This window comes from Coloeus monedula (genome assembly GCF_965178545.1).
Source record: "Coloeus monedula genome assembly, chromosome: 17".
Lineage (NCBI taxonomy): Eukaryota > Metazoa > Chordata > Aves > Passeriformes > Corvidae > Coloeus > Coloeus monedula.
The window spans coordinates 6676715-6698084 of NC_138797.1; the positions used below are offsets into that span (position 1 = coordinate 6676715).

Here is a 21370-nt window from a genome sequence, read left to right on the forward strand (position 1 = left end):
AGAACTATTTACACTATGGACACGGAGCTGTGCTGGGGCCAGTCCGGCCGCAGGAGCCCCCGGGCTCTGCCCGTCCCTCTCCTGCCGGGGCCCCTCCGGCCGCGGCGCTCAGCGCCCAGCACTCGCGCTTCCTCAGTTGGAATTGGTGTCCCGGCTCCTGCTCTTTTTCTGCTGTGGAGGAGGAGGATGAGGAGCTGAGGGTCTGGCCCAAATGCTTGTAGGCTGCAATGAGCTCCTACAGCCCCTCCAGTGTGAGCACCCACATGGAAAAGCCAGTGCTGTTCTGCATGGGAAGGCACCAGGCACTGAGCTTCTCCCCATGGTCCAGGCAGAGCATGCTGTGGGTCAGAGGACACCTGTACCTCAAGGGACAATGCTCCAAGGAACCCAAATCCTCCCTGGCTCAGGCACAGAGGTTGGCCGTGCAGGGTCAGGAGTGGGGGAACCCAAAGACCTCCAGGCACAGGCACTGGCAGAGGCTGTAGACAATGCAGAGAAGGAGGGTGGAGGGCACAAGGCTGACCAGGATGATGCCCAGGCTGTGGTGCTCGATGAGCAGGAGGTAGATGCCGAAGGGCAGGGAGCTGAAGTAGAGGAGGCAGAGGACGCCCAGGATGAAGCGGGGGATGGCTCGCCATCCCCAGGAGCGCCACTTCTGCCCAGGGCCGTGGCAGGGCAGTGCACCCAGGCTGGTGGGGCGGTACAGCCGCACCACCTCCAGCCTGCCCAGGCTCTCTGGTGGGGCCACATCCTCTGGCACCTCCAGGATGGTGACAACCAGGCAGTCGGGGCTGGATGCGGGCTCCAGCACACTGGGGCAGAGGAGCACCTCAGGAGATCGGGGTGGACCCCGTTTCTTGGCCCGTTCACCGCCTGTCAGCAGTGCCAGTGCCTCACCGTCATCCTGCAGCTGCTGCACGTCCCCGCCCGGCACTGGGCTGTGCTGGCGGCAGAAGGGGCAACGGAGCTGGGGGGTTAAAGCGTCCCCCGGGGGAACAATCCTGCGCAGGCAGCGGGCACAGAGGCGGTGGCCGCAGCGGAGCAGCTTGGGCCTGCGGGCACGGGCGTCGAAGCGGCTGTAGCAGATCTGGCACTCCAGCTCGGGGGACGGGGGTGCCACCGGCGGGGACCCCAGTTCGCTCTGTGGCTGGGCCATGCTCCTGGCGGGCTGCTGGTGGCTGCCCAGGCTGCAGGGAGAGGGCACCGCTGTCAGCCAGGGCTGAGGGCAGATCCCCGGCCCGCTGCCTCCCACGCGTGGGGTCCCAGCTCCGCTGCACCCCACGGTCATTGTCCCGGTCAGTCCCCGGGGCTCGGTGGGAAAGAGGGGCAGGGAGAGCAGAGTGGTGGCGACGGTCCCCTCCCCGAGCCCGACTCCAACCCCCGGCTGGTGCCACCGGCGCTGGGACTCGCCGTCATCCCGGCCCCTGCTTTGCGGGAGGAAAAATCGTTCCCAGGGGCCGGCACCGGCGGGAGGGCAGCTCCCGGACACATCTTTGGCCCTCACGGTGCGTGCGGGTTCTCTGGGGCCCCGGGGCGGGGACGGCTCCGGACGCCGGCTCTGCCGGCGGCGGGGACCCCCCACCCCTCACCCCGCTCCGGCTCCCGGGGCGAGCAGCTCTCGGTCCGTACTCCCCGCCCCCGCTCCCGGCCCGCACCGCATCCTCTCCCGTACCTGCGCTCCGCGCCGCGGCTCCCGGCGGGGACACAGCGGCGGGTCGAGCCGCGGCCCCGGCGGGCTCGGTGGCACCGGTGGGCTCCGCGGCGGCGGACGAGGGCCCGGCAGCCCCATGGGGGGAGGCGCGGGGCGCTGCCCGCCGCGCTGCGGGGGCGAGCGCGGCGCAGGGGCCGCCGGCAGCGCCGCGGCGTTGGCCCGGTAACGGGGAACGAGGGGGGGGAGCTCGGACGGGCCGTGCTGGGGCCCCGCGGAGCCTCCTCGCCGGGCTGCGAGGGGTAGGCGCAGGGGTCGATGCGGTGGGCGGTGCGGGTTTTGGTGGGGGATTGGTGCGGCTCCCGGTACTCCAGGGTTCTCCGCTCACGGTCAGCCCTGAGGATGCTCCTTCCCGGCGTGGGGCCTGTGGCAGCGGCGCTTGGGGTTCAGCATTCCCGGGGAGCCGAGCCGAGGGCACTTAGGGGACACAGCACTTGACAGGTTCAGGCTGGGTACAGCCAAGCCCCCTGCACTTCCCACGCTGTAGGTTGTGCCTCCCAAGGCCGGTCAAATCCACCCCCAGCTGCTGCCCTCACAGAGCGTTTACAACAGCCCCAGGGGGACAAAAGCACTCAGGGACCCCCTCCTTCCCCCCAGACAAGAGAGAAGCAGCACTACCCACCACAGGGACAACGGTAGTGAGGACTTTAGTTCAAATCGTCCAGGTTTGGTACAGGCTGATGGAGCTTTTATGTGAGGGCTCCAGCTCCTGGTGTGCCTCATTCCCCCCAGTCCTGCCCATACCACCCACTACTCCCACAGCTGCCTCTCGCACCACAGCCCCTTGCACAGCTTGACCTAGTCCTGGTTATCTGCCCTTGAAATGCCCCCAGTGTCAACTTGATATGCCCTGTCCACCATCTCTTGCTCTGTTAGGATAAAGGAGACTCCAAAAGCAGCCCATGTCACCGGGCTTCTGGCCACTGATGTCGTTTACATGTCCCCTGTAAGACCACGGCCACTGGATACTTAACCAGGTAACTGCCCCTCACCTGCGGGAGCAGGCAAAGGGCTCATGTGCACTGACTGACCAAGGAGTGGGTTAGGGACACTCCCAGCATCAGCACATCTCTGCTCACCTGTGCCTCGGGAGCAGGCAGTCTTGGCTCAAAAACAATGATTAGAAGGGGAAAAAAGGGCTTTACAAACTGCCACTTTCACACCTGACGTTCCCAATTGCCCTGACTTAAAGGACATTAACGATCTCCTTGCCCCACTGAAAGCATCTCTGGAGAGCTGTGAAACCTCTGGGAGCCAGCAGCATCTGGGGCTGGGCAATTCCTGCTCGCCTCGGAGTGGCACTGTCACTGCTGTGGCACTGGCACCAGCACTGCTGCAGCACCGGTGCTACTGTGGCACTGACAATGGTCCAGCACCAGCAGTGCTGTGGCACCCCAAGGAGTCCAAAGGCACTGCACTTCCCTGCACTTCTCCAATGGGAGAGCACCAAAACCTCACTGGAGCAGGGGGGTGGTCAGGCTGCTTCAGGGGCTCAAACAAAACTCAGCAGGAGGGCACGGCTGCCTGGAAGGGGGCAGATGCCAGATCATTCTGAAAAACCAAACAGCAACATTTTTCTGCCTTCCACCCAGGCAGAGACCAGATAGGGGTGAACAAAGACCCCAGACGCCAAAGAAGGAAAGTTATGGACACAAGCAGAGCTGTATGCTGGTTTTAATGTTCCTAAGAACTAGGAAACAGAAATCAAAAATAGACTTTGCTCTTCTTGATAAAAGTAATAAAATGGTTAGCTGTGTTAAATTAATCCTTACAAAACAAAACCCAAGGAGGTTAAATAAAGCCCGGAGGCTCCGCATAAAAACCACGACGACTACAAAACAGCTGCAAAGACATCTTTACACACCAAAGAAACTCTTCTCCTCTGCTCCTCCCCTCTCTGGGACACAATGTCAGCGAACACGGGACTCACACATGAGAAAGAAACACAGATGCGATGGGAGCAGCCCCACGGGAGCGTGGGCACCACAGACAGAACTATTTACACTATGGACACGGAGCTGTGCTGGGGCCAGTCCGGCCGCAGGAGCCCCCGGGCTCTGCCCGTCCCTCTCCTGCCGGGGCCCCTCCGGCCGCGGCGCTCAGCGCCCAGCACTCGCGCTTGCCATCCATCCCTCCATCTGTTCCGCCGTCCTTCTGCCCGTGCGCGTCCCAGCTCTGGCTGCCCCTTCCCTCGGCACTCCGGCGTTGCGGAGCTGCCGGCTCCTCCTGCCGTGCCACACTGGGCTCCCTTGCCCCTGGCGAGGGCCACGGCTGAGCCTCCTCTCCCACCGGCTGCCGGGCGCTCCCGGCTCCTGGGGGCTGGCGTGCAGTTCGCAGAGGAGAGCAGGTGCCATGGAGCTGCTGCACAGGAGTCCTGGGCCGGTGCTGTGCAGCCAGCAGTCTCTGCTGCCCCGGCCAGCCTCCCCCGGGGCCACCGGCACCTCCCCTGCTGCCTCGCACCTCTGCCTTAGTTGGGATTAGTCTCTCGGCTGCTGCTCTGGTCTCGGCCCAGCTCCCTCTCTTTGTCCGCTGTGGAGGAGGAGGAGGAGGATGAGGACGAGGAGGAGGAAGACGAGGAGCTGAGGGTCCGGCCCGAATGCTTGTAGGCTGCAACGAGCTCCTGCAACCGCTCCGGCGTGGGCTCCCACTTGGCAAAGCCGGCGCTGTTCTGCAGGAAGAGAACGGCTGTGTTGTGCACAGCCTTGTAGTACATCTCCTCCCTGCAAGGGAAGAGCACAGGCATCAGCATCTCCCCTGGCCCCTGCCCAAAGCCATCGACACCTGCTCCTCCTCTTCCTGCCATCACTAGGTCAAGCATTCGTCCTGTCCTTTCTCTCATTATTTTGAGAAGGGGGGCACAGTGCAGCCTCAGGCAGTTCTGAGTATAGCAGAGGCTCCTGAGCTTTCACAGAGGGAAGAAGCACTGATGCTGCAGAGCCCCATCACCCTCTACCAGTACACGCATGTGCTGGAACCTAGCTGTCCCTGCAGAGTGGACTCAGCACAGGGAGGCATCAGTCCTAAGCAGGTGAGAACTTCAGTGTTCAGGCACCTGTTGCTTAAACAAGCTGTTGCTCAAACTTGTTGCCTCAGCAGCAGAGCAGAGGCCAGCCGGCCCCGCTGGGGATCAAGTCCCCGCTGCTCCTTGCCTCTGCTCTCCCCGTGACATCCAGCTGCTGCAGCACAGGCAGCTACCAGGCCTGAGGGCTGGCAGAGGCACGGATCAGCACCACAGGTGTGACCTCCTCCAGCTGGACTCCTGCCCAAGGCATACACCTCTCACAAGCTAAAGTTAGCAGTCATTAAACAGACATTGAATTCACCATGCTGTCTGCCCATCCTAAACACCCAGGGTGATGATGCACTGTGCTTGTCCTTGACTGCTCCCTCCTTCCCACTGGTTTCAGCTTGGGAGAGGATATTTCTGTCACACAGCTTCAGAGCCGTGTTCCCAGAAGGATCTGAGAACAAAGCCTACTTTTTGCAGACGTGCTGGGACCCGCTGCGGTACTCGTGATCGAAGGCCGGCAGGATGAGCTGGTGTCGCTTGAACTTGCTCTGCTCCATGCGGGTCAGGGCTGGCGTGGGGGGATCCCGCCACTCGGGGATGAAGACAATGAAGGAGAGCGGCTCACTGGAGCTCTCCAGCAGTTTCTAGTGCAAGAAGAAAAGGAACAATCTCAGCACTGGCTGAGCAATGACGTGTTTAATGAGACCTACAGATAGGAAATGCTGCTTCAAGAGCAGTGCCCAGCTGTCACTGTCCTCTGCCCCTGCCCTCAGGGCGCAGGAGTGGTGGGGAGCAGAGGATGGATGGCAGAGCTCCATCCCAAACAACCCCACTGGTGAGCAGACATACCTCAAAGTGAGAGACCATGGCATCCATCAGCTCCTCACAGAATGGAGGATTTGCCTCGAAAGAGCCGCTTATAGGGAAGAAATCCAGGCATGGGCTGGAGAAAGAGGCAAAGATCCCCATCAGCTCATCCTGAGTCATCTCACGGGCATGCACCCACACCCACACAGAGCAAGGGAACATAATACTCACCCCCTGGATCCAAAATACCCGTCTGTGTCCAAGAAGGCTGAACAGTACTGTTTAAAATAGCAATTCAGGGGCGAGGCAAAGCATTCAAAACTCACTCCAAAGAGCTTGTGGAGGGCTTCAAAGATGTGCACGGGAAGTGCCCCTTGCAGACCAGTCCCTTCGTACAGCCCCACACCGAACATCATCTGAGGAGAGCAAACCCTGGTGAGCCATGCCTGCTCTTGCTGTTCCTGCTGCTCCCTTCACTGACCACAGACCCAGAGCCACATGTCCATGCACCCACTCCTGTAGGTATGTAGGGCCCCCTTGTCCTTTCTCAAATTGATATAGGTCCCTGCATGTACCCAAGAATGCTCTTTAGAGATTTTATCCAACTCTGACCCCACAAAACCATCAGCTTTCTCTTGTACCCAAGTGAGCCTTTAGCTGCCCCTCAGAGTCAAGAGCTACTGAAGGTTTCCTTCACAAAAATCTTTACCCACACTGAGGTTTCATGTCAAGACCACAACTGCTCCCCAGAACACAGTCCTACCTCAGCATAGCATAAGCAGACTACAGATCCAGTCTAAACCCTGTGTTGCTCCAGGCCTCCAAGGCCGTGGCCCTTTCCCAGAGCAAAGAAAAGTTCCCAGTGCTGCCAACGCTTTCTAATGTACAGCTGTGGTGAGACCATACCTGGTATCGACGGAGAAGGCACCAAACCCTGGGCAGGAACTTTTCAAAGCCCGAGTCATCGATGCAGCTGTACCGATAGAGAAGCCACTGGAAGAGAAAGCCCAGAATTGAAGACACCAGGAACAGCCGAGCCACGGTGATACACACACATTGTGACAAGGAGAGGGAAGCTGAGGAGCAGGTGGGCTCTGCAGGGAGTTGTCAGCACATCTGCTGTCACTGCATGAGCCACCAGCTTGTCACTATCATGAAATGAATGAACCACCACAGCAGCATGTGTCTCTCAGCAAGGGTTGCCTTGGTTTGAGTACAATGTTCTGGCAGCACACTTAATCAGAGCACACACCCAAAACCTGGGAAATACTCCCAGCAGAGCCTGATCCCAGCTAAGGTGAGAGTACATGTCCTCATGCCCATGGCAGTGTCTGACAGCCCTGCAGGGTCAGTTGGCCATCCTCTGCCCAGCCCTGCCCTCAGAGCACATGGAGATGACCCTGCCCTGAGGGGCAGTGGCCTCAGTGCCCAGCCCTTACCAGCTTGCTGAAGTAGTTGCGGCTCACTTTGACCATCTCCCCCTTGTACCGCACACATGCCACGTTGTTCTCCATGTGCATCTCCACGCTGGGGAGCGGCGGGGAGGGGATGGCCAGTCTCACAGGGTAGCAGTACACCAGCCTGTCCTGGACCTCAGGAGCTTCTACCTCAGCTATGGAGAATGAACAGAAAGGCAGCCTGTGAGAAGCCAAGGGTATTCAGGACCACTCTGCAGTCCACCTCAAAAGACACAGTGACCCAAACAAGGCTGAAGAGCAGGGTGGTCCACCCAAAAAACCACCATGGTGGTCCCTCACAGATTTCATAGGCAGCTACCTAGGTTCAAAGCTGATTCCCCAAATTAATTCCATCTCCAACTGCCAGAGCACAGAGAGGACCCACTTGAAAGCATTTCTCCACCTCTAACCCAGCAGAACTGCAGACAGCACACAGCCACCCCAGCATCCTGAGGCATGTTCCAAACACACAGAAACACTCTTTTTGTTGCTACTGTTTCTTATTCCAGTTTGCCCCAAACTCATCCAAAGCACAATAAAAATTCCCAGGCTGCCAAATGCAGGAGGCAAAGGAATCTCCCTCCACCTTGTGGTTATTCATCGCCTCAGCTTCAGGGAGAGCTCACAGATTAGCTGTAAGGAATCCCTGACTTAGTGGGGTTGGAAGACAAGCATCAAATACAATGGCAAAAGGCAGACATTGGGACCTGAAAGGAGTCCGAAGAGAGGCAGGACCCAAAATGGAAAAGGACTACAGACAGTGGTAATGAAAGAAGCAGACTCCACAGAGGAAGGAAAAGCTGACTAGAGGCAGATGTACAGATGTGAACTAGGAAGAAAGAACACAAAAAAGATAAGGAACGTGAACTCTCTGCCAGGAAAGGGTGCACAGTGAGAAACTGGAAGGCAGAAGGGTGCAGAACGGTGCTCAGAACACAAGAAATGTGGCAAATGAGAATAAAGGGAGAACACTCAGCATTACTAAGGGGGTGTCAGCTGTCCCCAAGAATTCATGAAACAGCAGAGCAAAAAAGCAGGGTTCAGAGAAATTAACAAATGCCCTGCTCAGTGTGACCTGCTCCTAACAAGCTACGTCATCCTGGCAAATCACATTATTTATAGTATTTGATGTTACAGCTGGGCACAGCACCTGATGGAAAACAGCCTCTCACTGCACAGACACTGTGACTGACAGCTGAGGCCTATGCTGGACCGGCTGCTTCTTACTTTGAAACACAGACTTTCTGACTTTTGGAGACAGAGCTATCTTCCCAACAGGTAACACTCTCTGAACAGGGACAGTCCAGAGCATGGAGCCTTTAACTGCAGTGCTGTAGCTCTACAGCTCTTCAAAGCTGGCTGCGTACCAGAGATATTGTTCTCTTTGAGTATGGCAAGATGCTTCTCCCGGATGCGCTTGACATATTCCAGGGATATGTAGTAAATTTTACTGCAGATGCCTTCGACAGAGTCCTTGGCTGCAGCAGACACATGGGGCCCACACTGTTTGCGTAAGTGCTCCAGGCGGTCCTGGGGAAACAGAGAACCAGAGTCTCTCACACGGCCATCACTGGCTCTCCAGGGGTGCTCAGTGTCTCCAGGCTGCTCTCCCATGGCACACAGCGAGAGGAAGCAATGGCAGCCATCTCCAGAAGGACCTGTACCTGTCCCCACGTGTCTCCTCCCCAGCTCCCTGTGCCCAGCCCCGTATCAGCGGGACACTGACCATGTAGTCCTCCTTGGAGGCAGAATGGTCCCGTCGCAGCCAGCTGAAGGTGTCCTCCACATTCCATTTCACCACCTTTCTGCTGTCTGGGGAAGCACTCCTGCAAAAACAGAGAGGCAAAATTTAACTCATGGCTGCACAGCAAGATATTCCACCCTCCTCCAAAGTTTTGTCAGTGGGGAATGTAGACACTGATACTTCCTCAAGGCCCATCCCTGTCACTCCCCTCCAGTTCCCCGGAAAGTGCTTCCAGACATTTGCATGACTATGGACTGCCACGCTCTCTCCAAAACTTGGTGTAGCTGGCTGCTGTCCTCTCTGCAACAGGAGCGGCCCACAAAGCCTTTATCTGTCATGGCAATGGACCATTTTGATATTGCCTGTAACTTTCAAGTACTGCTAGGGGCTTGTGACTCTGAGAAAACTACCCTGTTTACAAGCTTTTCCTTTTCCCCACAAGGTTCTCCCCACAATCTTCCCCAGTTCTGTCTCCAGAACTGGTCAGAAAAACCCTACCTTGTATACAAAATACCACTCTAAGCTCATTGCTTTGCAACAAGAGTGAGTGCCCAAGCACTCCTGATTTTATCTCAGGGATAACAGAAGACATTCCATACCCAGTACTTCATTGTCTCCACAGACATTCAGCCTCCCAGTATTATATTTTACAGTAATGTCACTATCAAAAGATGGCCCCAGCACCACTGTTTTTCTTCTGTATGTTCCTAACTTTTCTTTTCCTCAATAACATTATGACCAGTGCTGGATAAGGCAGGATGAGCAGCCCCTATAGCCCTTTTGTCTTTTCTGAACGTGACAGCACTGCGAGAGGAGCTCCCACCTGGATTCAATCAGCCGTTTCGCAGCCTCAGCATACTTGAAGAGCAGCCTCTTGGCTTCCTCCCGGAACTTGATTCTGGATAACCTGAAGTTAAATTCATATGCATGAGTATCACAAAGGCGTGAAGGCCAGGTTCAGCTCCCCAGCTTTCCTTCACCAGCATCCAATCACTTCATTAGCCAAAGGGAAGCACCGCAGCAGAACCACGGCAGGTAAATCACCGCACCAGACTGACCCAGAACCATCCCAGCAAGGTATCCTGTCTGTGAACAGTACCTGATGGGAATGTCATTCATGATCTCTCTGAACATGGAAGGAGACACTACTGGCTCGCAGTCACTCGGTAAAAGAGGATCTGTCCCTTTATCAACCACCTTCCTCTCCAACATCCAGCGATTGAATGACTCCCTCGGGGGGTCAATCCCTGAAGACGTACAGAAGAAGGGTCTAATCAATACAACACAGAAATGCCCAGTAGCTCTCATAAGGATCATCACACGAAGTTCTGCCTAATCAATTAACCAACAACATCACAGAGTATAACCATCACAAAAAGAGAACACAAGGACTAGACAGGCATAAAACAAAAGGTAGATCACCACAGCACTGCAGGACTGAGAAGGAAATCAAGGGAGTCCAACAGAAACTCACCTTCTCGCTGCTGGCAGAGCTCTCGGTAGTGCTGCCGCAGCTTGAGAATGAGCTGGGACCTGAGCAGCTCCACCTCAGGGTGTGGAGAAAGCACTTCTGATGGTGCTCTCTGCTTAATCACGGCGTTTGTCTGAATATCCAGGTCCCAGTATACTCTGTGGCAGAAGCAAATGTCATCAGGACAACCAGATCATTGGCTAATTATCAAATATTCTAAAGATGTTTTTTGGATTGTTTCACCAGCCAGGAAACCAAATTATCAAGACTCCTGGCAGTGATTTATCCTCAGGTTCCTCAAAGATATCTGGAAACCTGTGTGTCTCTAACACTCTGCTGAGAAAGGAAGAGAAGACAAATGGATACAACTCACTCAGTTGGTCGTAGAAGAGCTGCCTGCTGTTTGTCTTCAGGTGAAACACACCATGCCTTCAAAACAGAGGTTCCTGGAATACTGGGAGAGCTGGGGACTGGCTGAGCACCTGGGTTCCCTGGGACATCCACCTGTGTGTGTGAAACATGAATTACTACACCAGAGAGACAGGTAAAGGAGTAGCAGCCCAATGAACCAAACAGTCCCACACCAGAACACACGTGGGAGACTCCCATGAGCCCCCTTTGGTTTCAGGCTGCACACATTAGTTTCAGAACACCACACCCACCTTGGGCTTCTTCACACTGTTGCCACTTGGTGGAACCTCCTCGGAGAACCTCCTCTTCCTCTGCTTGCTCTCCACAGAAGCATCTGCCACCCCACCTTCCAGTGGCATTGGAGCTGCGTTCAGTCCCAGAGGGTCTGACTATGAGAGTCCAAACAACAACAGCACACGTCAGCTCCCCCGCTGCCACTGCAGCAGCCCAAACGAAAGTGGAAAGCTCTTAACTTCCCATTGCACTGCTCCCAGCTCCCATGTGGATGGAAATAAGGACACCACTAGTCACACCTGCACAAAGCTGAAAGATTCTCTTCTAGATCTGTGCCTATATGCCTTTTTTTAAGACTTTAATGAGAAAAACTCATCACAAATCCCCCACGCTGAGTGTTCTTTGAGCGGCGCATGACGCCTGGAACAGCATCACCTGACAGGCACCTGACACAGGAACACTTCCCCAGAATCACACCAGACAATGGACTGAGCAAGGAGCTCTGAAGGCACAGAAGACTCTCCCACACCTGTAATCTGAAGTCTACAGACCATGAACACCCCAGTCCTGGCACAGCCCCCCAAAGTGAGTGTGCACTTACGATGACATCGTGCTGTCCCAGCACAGGCATTTCCCACAGAGACTGGTTCGTGAAGCGGTTGAAGTAGTACGGGCGGTTCTCCCGCTTGCTCCAGCACTTCTCCCAGCCAGCCTGCACCAGCTCATCTGAGGACAGTGAGAGTCAGGAGAGGAGCATCCTGCATGACAGCCCTGCCCTGCAGGTGCCCAGCACTGTCACAGCACACTCTGAAACACACATCGTTCCCCGCCAGCCTCGCTTCACCCCCTCCTCGCTGCCAGGGCCCTGCAGAATTCCCAAAGGCAGAGTTGGTACCTGGCAGGTCCTGTACCAGGCGCATGGGTTTGGGGGAGCTGGGCTGGCTCTGATTGGAGGTGCCAGGTGAGTGACTCATGAGAGACGCTTCCTCCGCAGGGCTTCTGTGATTCTCATTGGCCATTTCTCAGCAACCACACTAGAAAAAACAGAGTAATATCCAGTGTTACAGCAGGAAAGGTCCCAGATCTGCTTGGTGCACTCAGGTGTAGCAGTACAAGCTTATTCTGACAATAAAACAGGAATTGAACCAGAACACACAAACAGCACCTCAGTTCTGAAAAACACCTGTTATCCTGGACACGACTAGCTATGAGGAATGCTCAGTGTTAAATGGGGTTAACCAGGGTGTTCTTCAGGCCAGCATTCAAAATATTCCCTCTTCAGTTAGCTCTCCCCAAAGAGTGGAGCATCAGATTGTAAAAATTAACATACACTCCTCTGTGATTATGTGCCACCTTCTGCTACACCAACACCACTGGCCATGTCTGATCTGTTATCCTCAGAGACAGTTTAAATCAACTCACACACACATAACTGCACATAATTTCAACAAAAGGCTTTAATTAAAAAAAAAAATCTGCTATATAAAATAGCCCTGGAGGCTCAGGAACAACTTCTGTGGTTCAGAAAACCACAGGCTGGGAGTTGGAAGCTCCCGAATTATCACCCTCTGCATGTCCCAGGCCAACATGTCCTAGTCCTAGTCCCACAAGCAGGGCCTCAGCCAGCTGTTTCAGCCCTTGCTGCTTTTTCATCTGCATAACAACAGTTATGCAAAAGAAGGTCTGTTGGAACAATAAAGCTCCTCTTAATCATAATTTAATGTTGCCAGCTGGAGAGAAACAGCCAGGCTTTTCCTCTCTTAGTCACCACTCTTCCCCTGGGGAAGTTTCTGAAACAGTGCCGCAGATTGCTCTTCTCTGGCAGCCCAAAACACACTGGCAATGAACTGGGGGGAAACAAGGCATTTTACATAATTCCCAGCTACCTCAGACACTTAACTATATTCAGGCTTTGGAGACACCCGACAGCACACACCAGCACAGTCAGGGCGGCAGCAGCACAATGCTGTGCACAGCGTGCTCTTCACCTGAACACCACAGTACCTGGCAGCAGGAGCCACATACAGGAGCTCTTCAACAAAAACTCTGGATTTTTGTGGGCTAAGTCACTTGGATTTAGTTACCTTCCTGCCCTTCCTGTGCATAAAGCCCACTGACTACTTCAGTGGAACAGAATGGCAGGAGCAAACAGAGGTCAAGAGCGAGTGCTCAGTAGCTCAGCTGCCCACAGCATCGGCTGTGAGATCCGCACTGAGGAACTTGACCCCTTCAGCCCCTCGGAAGATGTTCCCATCCTTCCAGGCAGGGTACATAAAGGAAAGTGTGGAACACTGTGGACACCTGGAGTTTGGGTCTCTGCTCTAGGGCAGGGAAGTAACGTCCTGTGCCTGTTGCAGAGCGCAGGATGCAACTAGGGACCTTTAACAGCCTCAGCAGGTGAGCGTTGTGCAATCTCACACTCCCTCCTGAACTCCAACCCCACCATGCCCTTACAGTCACTTCACAAAGGTGCCAAGGTAAGCTGGGCCAGCAGCAGCAGCTCAGGCTCATGTCAGCCAGTGGGTACAGGGACCCTGGAGACCAAGGGGCTGCAAGGTAGGAGCGCGGGAGCCTCTGAAGGATGTTTAGTCCCTCCTCCTGAAACTAAAGCTACACTTGCACATGCAGCTGCTGCTGCGTCCTACACATTACACAGAGCACATGCTGGAGTGAACTGGTGTGTACTGCGGGGACCAGAGTTCCCAAAGTGATGTATGTCAGGATTCAGAGACAGCGCTGGGCACGGAGCCCTGCCCAGCTTGGATGGCACATGCCAGCTCCAGTGACCTGCCAGTGTTTTTCATCACCCATCACTCAAAAGAGCTGTCAGATAGGGTCACTGGCTCTGCCTCCTCCCATTTATGGATAAACTGGAATGGTGGAAGTAGCCAAGCAGCTTTATCACTTGATCAGTGTTAACAAGTATTAAATCCAAGTACCCTTAAGGCCCGGGAAAAGGAAACAGCCAAACTAACAGGAATCCTGGCAGAAGCCACTCTACTTTTATGTAACTACACTGGGACTTAGACAGTGACAGGGATCCAGAGGAAGCATTTTATGGTGATTACGGTATGTTTTTATACACCATGGCAATGCATACAGTGCTTCACAAACACGGTACAACGCTGTCCCTGCCCAGAGAGCTTACAACCTAGAGCAGCAGCACAACCAGAGACCACACAAGGGGGAAGGAGACACAGAGTAAAGAAGTACAGCAAACAGGACTGGTATTTGTTTCCATTTCACCGAGGTAGGATTTTGTACAAGACAACAGCAAATGCAGACAAAGGAGATCAGCGACAGCCCCCCGGGACAACTCCGCGGTTCTCCCCCATCCCAGAACCACGTCTGCTCCAGGAGGTTGGGAGCCAGGCCACCGCCTCCCCCATCGGTACCCATCCCCTCGGTCACCCAGCCCGGGGCTGAGCAGCGCAGCGCTCCCGGGGCAGCACGGGCACTGGGGACCAGGGCACCGTGTCTGCGCGGGGAAGCGGCCGGGACCCTCCTGGGGCTGCCCTGCCGGCGGCGAAGACGGCACGGAGCTCCTCGGCGCGGCGGGCCGGGACCGGCGGGCGGCCACGGGCGCCCAGCGAGTGCGGAGCGGAGGCGGCGGCGGCGACAACTCTGCAGTCTGGCCGGGAGAGGTCCGGGGGCGCGGCCTAAGCGGGGCGGCGGCCGGCCGGGCGGGTACTTACGGTGGCGGGCTGCCTGGCGGGACGCGTGGCCGTCGCTCCGTGCTCGCCGCTGGCGCGCCGGGGCCGCATCCTCATAGCGGGGCGTCCCGCGCCTGGCCCGCGGGGGCGGCTGCGGAGACAGGAGCCCGTTACGGCGCCGCGGGGAGGGGCCGCGGGACGCGCAGGCGCGGCGAGGGCACAGCGGGGGCGCGGCGGCGGGAGCGCGGCGGCAGCGGCGGCCGCGCTCTAAGATGGCGGCCGCGGGCCTGCGCCGCCTCCCCTCCGCCGCCCGCCCGCTGCCGCTGCCCGCCGCCGCCGCCTCCTCCTGCACGGCAGGCCGCGGCCACGTGGTTGCGCCGCTTACCTGGGCGTGAGGCCAGGGGCTGCAGGCACCGGGCACCGCTGCGTCTGCCACCGCCGCCGCCCCACCTCCGCCTCTCCCGCCCCGCCGCCGCCATCTTGCGCCGGGGCCGCGGGTGTGGAGCGCATGCGCGGAGCAGAGCCCGCGCTCGGGGGAGACGCCTGACGCATGCGCAAAGGCTGCGCTGTCGCCCCGCCTGCCCGGCGCCATCTTTGTGGTGGGCACCGCCCCGCGGTGGGTGCGGAGTGGCCGCCGTCCCGCCCGCGCTGTCGCGGAGCCGCTTAGTGCGGACCGGCCCCGCCCTCTCACCCGCCGCGGGCGGTTCCCGGCACTGACAGGGCGCGGCAGCAGCGGTCGCCGCCAAAGGGCCTTTGAAGAGCGGCGGCGCCGGGGTGGGGCGGCGGCTAGGCCGGGGGGGCTGCATTGATGTACGGGCGCGGGGCTTCCGCCGCCCGCCGGGCTCAGCGGTCGCTCCTGCTGCGTTTCAACCCGGGCCGGCCCTGGCAGCAGCTGCCTGTCCCAGCGGTCCTTCGGGCACAGCGCTGACACGTCCCTCTCCACAGTGTTGCCGTGGCCGTTCCCTGGCCCGTGGGTCCTGGTGCCAGGCGGCGGGCGCTGTCAGTGAAGGACGCGGTGCAGCGCTGGGCACAGCCTGATGGTCGCTCGGGTCGCTCCCTTGCCCCGTGGCTGCTGCTGCACAGCGTGTGCTGGAGGATGACACGGGACGGGGAAGGGGGACACGGCTGTTACTGGGGAGTCCCTGGGGGCCGCAAGACCCCCTCGCAGCTGGCGGAGCTCCTGGCGCATCCACCCAGCAGAGCGCCCGTCCTGCTTCGGCCCCACCTCCCTGGGTAGCCGATGGCCGGTGCTGGTCTACGGCCCCCGGTGAAGACGGGACGGAAGCCTCTCCTGCCCTTTTGCTCTGGGATATCCCTGCTGCCCAGCTTTCCAAGGGGTTTCCCATCTCCCGGAGTCCTGCCCTCTGCTCCGGGAGCACCGGGGTCAGTTTAATGAGTTAACGCTGGCGCAGCAGTTCTGGTGGGATAAGTGCTGTGTAAGCACTGAGGCTCCCGTTTTGGGCTTCCAGCAGCCCGGCTCCGCTGCCCAGAGCACCGATAACCGTCCGGGGCACAAAGGGCCGGCTCAGACCGACCCCTGAGGGCAGAGAGGACTCTGTGAAGGGACAGTGAAATTCCAGCCTTGGAACGAGGCAGCTCAAGTGGCCGGGGGGGGGGGGGGTGGTGAGGGCAGGGGCAGTCCCTCGGCATGGCTCGACCAGGCAGGATTTCAGGAGGGAGTCCCGGGCTGAGGAGTTGTCCATCCCTGCCGTGATGGGAGCAGGACGGCGGCGTGGGTGCTGATGGGGACAGTCTGGCAGTGTCCATCTCGGCACTGCAACCCTGGTGCCAGCCAAGCTGCCGGTAACACACGGGGCAAGGACATCCAGAGGCATCTGCGGAGCCAGTGCTGCCTGGCTTGGGGTCAGAGGCTGTGGGGGCAGCCCTGAGGGTCCACAGCCTCGGCAGCTTCTCTGCTCAGGTTCATATTACAGATGGGCACGAATCAGCCCCCCGCAGCACCCCCGGCCCGGGGCCGCGGAGTCTGCACTGGAGCTGGGGTAGCTCAGGGCTGGCAGAGGCTTCATAACACAGATTGGGGGTCCCCAACACCACAGGCCCTCCTGGACGCCGTTTGCACATGTGCCCCTCGCACGGGGGGTGCCGGAGAGATCCACGGCCGGGGCTGCGTGCGCAGGACGCAGGGAGCGGTGTTTTCGGGGGGACGAAGCCTTCGTGTCCAGCCTGAAGCTGGGGTGGCCAAGCGAGCCACTGTCTGTGCCGGTGCTGGCAGCCAGCCGGGCTCGGCGGGACACAGACCTGCATCCTCCCCGTCCGTCCGTCCCGCTGTCTCCTCCCAGCTGTGGGCCCACAAGGAGTGGCAGCTGGGGGCTATATAAAGGCAGGGAAACCTCAGCCAGCTCAAAAGAAAGTCTTGGAGTTGGTGGTGTTCTCCCTCCCTCCTGCCTTCACGTGATTCAGCTTCCCCACGTCGGGAGCCGAGGACAAACCTCGCTGTAAGTACCCGAACTGAGCCGGCATTGTGTGGGGGAACCCCCCAGCCTCTGGGCAGGACGGTGGCTTCGGGCCCCGGGGAAGGGGGTCCCCCATCCTCCCCCTTCATAGAAGTGGAGGAAAACGCTGTGAGGGAGCCCCGTCCCGTCACACAGCCGCGGGGAGGGCGTCCCCCATCCTCTTCCTTCGGAGAACTGGGGGAAGCTGTGAGGGAGTCCCGTCCCATCTTACAGCCTCGCAGGCAGCTCTGCCTGTTGCTGCGGGATGGACAGGCTCCAGCTCCCGTCTCAAACCAGTCTGGGGGTAGGCGGCACATCTCGGGGGGGTTGTGAGGGTTGTGGGACGGTCCCACGGGCGAGGGCTCGCTCCTCTGCGAAGTGCTGGGGCTCCCCGCTGCAGCAGCACACACGGGGCTGGCGCCTGTCTCTGCGGTTTGGGGAGCGGGGTGTGTTCAGGGCGGGGGGAGGGCTGGAGTGGGTGTTTCCAGATGTGGGACCCTCGGGCTCCGCAGGGCCAGTGCTGGGGCTTGTGCACAGCACCCTGGGGTGGGGGCTGTGCCCCTCATGGGTCCAGGGATTTTGGGCTAAGGGGACCTGGGCAGCATTGGGGGGTTTCAGGGAGAACAGTGGAGCCGTGGGGAGTTCCTTGGAGCTATCCCCAGCCCCGGGCAGGTTGGACAGCAGCTGCTTCCCTTCCAGGCTAGCCGGGAGTCCCCCTGGCCCGTCCGTGCTGACACTCGTGCACGTCCCCAAGCCAGTCCATGCTGACCCTGCTCTCTGCCTCCAGGTGCGAGATGGCTGCTGGCAGCTGCCTCCTTCTCCTCCTCCTGCCCTTGCTGGTCACAGCCTCGCACAGCCCTCCTGGCTGTAAGATACGGATTACTTCCAAGGGGCTGGACCTGGGTAAGGGGCCGGCCAGGATCTCACACATTCTGGGAAAGAGGGAGGCTGGACACCCTCCCGAGTCTGTGCTTGTGTAGGGCTCTGCCTGCACTGCCCGCCATGGGGCGGCCGGGAAGGAGTGGGGGCTGTCAGGGGCCATGCTGCCGAGAGGGCACGTCCCAACCCAGCCTCGTTTTTCCCTGCAGTGAAGCAAGAGGGGCTGCGCTTTGTGGAGCAGGAGCTGCAGAACATCACGGTGTCGGACCTGCATGGGAATGAGGGGCAGTTCCAGTACAACATCAGCCAGTGAGTGCTGCCTGCTGCCCATGGCTTCCCATGTCCATCTGTCTGTCTAACCAGCCCTATCCTTTCCCTGCAGGGTCAAGGTGACAGACCTGCAGCTGGCCTTTTCAGACCTGAACTTCCAGCCCCAGCAGCACCTTGTCTTCAATATCAACAATGCTTCCATTAGCCTACGCTTCCGCAGGCAGCTGCTCTACTGGTTCTTGTGAGCTGCCTCCCCCTCCTGTTGCCCTGGGTGCTAGCTCACCCCACAGCTGTGCGCCACAGGTGCCTTGCTGTCCTGCAGCTGGCAGGAGCTGTGTGCTCCTCTCATCTGCTTTCCTGGCTTCCAGCTATGACATTGGGTCCATCAATGCCTCTGCGGATGGTGTCCATATCTACACGGTGCTCCAGCTGGCCAAGGATGAGGCTGGGCGCCTCAAGATCTCCAATATGACCTGCAATGCCTCCATAGCCAGAATGCATGCTGGCTTCTCTGGCACACTCAGGTACACCTGACCCCTCTGCCTGTGCCTGGCTCCCTGACCCCCTTCCCACACCCTCAGTGCTTCCTTTGCCCAGCTGTGTGCTGAAATGGGCATGGAGCCACAGAGAGAATAGACAGTGCAGAGCCACTCTTGTGTCCTCCAGGAAGGTCTACGAGTTCCTGAGCACCTTTATCGTCACGGGGATGCGCTTCCTCCTCAGCCAGCAGGTACAGCTGAGTGCAGACAGGCAGTGGAGCCTGTGGGGCTGAGCCTTGTCCTGCCTTTGCAGCTCCTCATCCAGTCCTGGGAGTGATTCCCCTCAGCCTGGCTCCTTGCCTTGCAGATCTGCCCATCCCTGGAGCATGCCAGCCTGGTGCTGCTGAACTCTTTGCTGGACACAGTGCCTGGTGTGTGTTGCCCTGGGAAAGGGACTGGATCCCATTCACTGTAGGGCAGACAGGGCTGGGCATCAGGCTGCCAGGCAGCTCCAGGCTTAGTCACACCACCACATCTTCCCTGGCAGTGAGGAACTACGTGGATGAGCACATTGGGATTGACTACTCCCTCCTACGGGATCCATCTGTCTCCACTGAGACCCTTGACCTCGACTTCAAGGTGAGCACTGGGTCCTGCCTTGCTGGCCCTTCCCCATCCCTGTGGGAAAGGCTGTGCCAGCAGGCACGTTGGGCTCCATGGAGCAGGTGGGGTGGGCTGCTGTGTGGCTGTGGGAACCTCTCCTGCTCTTGGTCCAGGGCATGTTCTTCCCCCGGGTGAGAGAGGACCAGGAGCTGGAGAACCACGCGGTGGAGCCGGTGATCAAGGAGACTGAACGCATGGTTTATGTTGCCTTCTCTGAGTACTTCTTCGACTCAGCCATGCACTCGTACTTCCAGGCAGGAGTGCTGACCATAGAGCTCCAGGGGGAGAAGGTAACAAGCACCAGACACAAGGACTGTGGTGTGCAGGCAGGAGGGAGGGGTGGACTCTGTCAGAGCCCAGAAGAGGTGCCATCCAGGGGGCAGCTTTGCTGAGACCCACAGCAGTGGCTCGCTCTCCCTCCAGTGGTTTGTGCTCTCCACAGGTGCCCAAGGACCTGGAGGTTTTGCTGAGAGCCACATTCTTTGGGACAATCTTCATGCTGGTGAGGAGCCCCCATAGAGGGTGGAAGGCACAGTGGAGCCCCAGGGCAAAGCACGGCCCTGCCCTGCCCTGCTCCCTGCCTCCAGCTCACCTACCTTTCCCAGAGCCCCTCCGTGGATGCTCCGCTGCAGCTCGTGCTGCAGGTTTCTGCTCCCCCCCGCTGCACCATCAAACCCTCGGGGACCTCAGTCTCTGTCTCTGCCTTCCTGAACATCTCACTGGTGCCCCCAGACCGCCCACCTGTCCAGCTCTCCAGCATGGCCATGGTGAGGGGAGGGGCTGGGGTTCCTTGTGCAGTCACCCCAGTGCATACAGGAGCAGTGTCCCCCATCCTGTGTTAAAAGGCACTGGTGTCACTGAGCAGAGGGACACTGGGCCTAGGGGATGAGAGGAGCAGCTGGCCTGGTTGTCCTCTGCCTGCTGTGAGTCAGCCCTCTCCCTCCCCAGGAAACCAAGCTGAGTGCCAAGGTGTTTCTGCAAGGGAAGGCGCTGCGTGTGCAGCTGGACCTACGACGGTATGGCTGGGGTCCCATGGGGGCATGGGGAGAGTCCCCTCCACACCCTACTCACAATTGCTTCCTTCTGTCCAGGTTTCGCATCTATTCCAAGCAGTCGGCGTTGGAGTCGCTGGCGGTGAGAGCATGGTGATGGCCTGGGACCCCTTACATGCAGCCACAGCGTGGGGTGGGCTGGGGAGAGGCTGTCCATTCAGGATCGCCACTTCCAGCCCTCCCTGCCCTGGCTGCCAGCTCTGCTGCTACGCTGACCCCAGCTCCTTTCCCACAGCTGTTCTCACTGCAGGCCCCGCTGAAAACCCTGCTGCAGCTGACCATCATGCCCATCATTAACGGTAGGGACTGCTGCTCCCACACAACTGGGAGTGTGGGCAGGGGCACAGCAGGGCTCAGCTTCATCCTAGCTCTCCCTCTCTGCAGAGAGAACAAAGAAGGGAGTGCAGATCCCACTGCCCGAAGGCATGGACTTCACCAGGGAGGTGGTCACCAACCATGCAGTATGTGGTGGAATGGGACAGCGTGTGCCTCCATGTCCTGCTGGGAAGGGCATTGTCACCTCCAGCTGTGCACTAACCCTTTTCCCTCTGCAGGGATTCCTCACAGTGGGAGCTGATCTCCACTTCTCCAAGGGACTGCGGGAGGTGATTGAGAAATACCGCCCACTGCCCACTGCCGCTGCCTACTCCAGCTCCTGGCCTGCAGAACCCAGCCTGGACCCCAGCTCGCTCTAGTTCTCCTCCCTGGACCAAGGGCAGATCCTGGGCTGGACCCGTAGACTGTAGGTAGGAAGCAGCTTCCCTGGTACCACCAGCACATTGTCAGGGCATCCAGGCCCTGGTGCGGCGCAGCAAGGTGGAGAGAGTGCTCTGGGAACCCCTGCTGCACCCCTGCTCATTACACTAATAAACCACCTGACTCCAACCACATGGCCTCATTGCTTGGAGGACATGTCCATGCTGGGGAGATGGAAAGAAGGCAGCCAATGCTGCTGCCCAGCGCAGGTCATTGGGAGCAGACACAGCTTAGTGCAGTGCCAAAAGGCTCAGAGTGCCTGTGCTGCTGTCGCTTAGGCGGGTCACTTGTTTCCAGGATGCAAGGACCCCTGCAAACAGGGC

The 21370-nt window shown here is 58.6% G+C and overlaps 3 protein-coding genes across 4 annotated transcripts; 1 reads left to right on the forward strand and 2 right to left on the reverse strand.

The window, feature by feature from the left end:
- Nucleotides 1–430: 430 nt before the first annotated feature.
- On the reverse strand, nucleotides 431–1156 carry LOC309579557 (E3 ubiquitin-protein ligase RNF182-like; the record flags this gene model as incomplete). The annotated part of the gene is made up of 1 exon (XM_082292962.1): nucleotides 431–1156. The coding sequence occupies one exon, from the start codon at nucleotides 1154–1156 to the stop codon at nucleotides 431–433; it is 726 nt and encodes a 241-aa protein (XP_082149088.1).
- Nucleotides 1157–3364: 2208 nt separating this feature from the next.
- Nucleotides 3365–14992, reverse strand: PCIF1 (phosphorylated CTD interacting factor 1). Of its 2 annotated transcripts, XM_082292937.1 has the most exons (17): nucleotides 14881–14992; nucleotides 14538–14646; nucleotides 11738–11876; nucleotides 11444–11568; nucleotides 10860–10997; nucleotides 10571–10701; nucleotides 10201–10355; nucleotides 9826–9973; nucleotides 9550–9633; nucleotides 8709–8808; nucleotides 8350–8512; nucleotides 6965–7137; nucleotides 6432–6518; nucleotides 5757–5941; nucleotides 5568–5661; nucleotides 5187–5362; nucleotides 3365–4428 (listed from the first exon to the last, which is right to left on the reverse strand). In XM_082292937.1, exons 3-17 carry the CDS (start codon nucleotides 11859–11861, stop codon nucleotides 4176–4178), a joined length of 2136 nt encoding a protein of 711 aa, XP_082149063.1. In that variant the 5' UTR covers nucleotides 11862–11876; nucleotides 14538–14646; nucleotides 14881–14992; the 3' UTR covers nucleotides 3365–4175. The 2 variants fall into 2 exon arrangements, with proteins under 2 accessions (XP_082149063.1, XP_082149064.1); XM_082292938.1 differs by lacking the exon at nucleotides 14538–14646 and having other exon boundaries at nucleotides 14881–14984.
- A 2750-nt stretch (nucleotides 14993–17742) lies between these two features.
- Nucleotides 17743–20986, forward strand: PLTP (phospholipid transfer protein; the record flags this gene model as incomplete). Its single annotated transcript, XM_082292956.1, has 15 exons — nucleotides 17743–17851; nucleotides 18037–18136; nucleotides 18210–18338; nucleotides 18466–18621; nucleotides 18764–18827; nucleotides 18944–19007; nucleotides 19124–19215; nucleotides 19353–19529; nucleotides 19682–19741; nucleotides 19845–20006; nucleotides 20188–20255; nucleotides 20331–20373; nucleotides 20527–20590; nucleotides 20676–20752; nucleotides 20846–20986. The coding sequence occupies 15 exons, from the start codon at nucleotides 17743–17745 to the stop codon at nucleotides 20984–20986; spliced, it is 1506 nt and encodes a 501-aa protein (XP_082149082.1).
- Nucleotides 20987–21370: the final 384 nt, after the last annotated feature.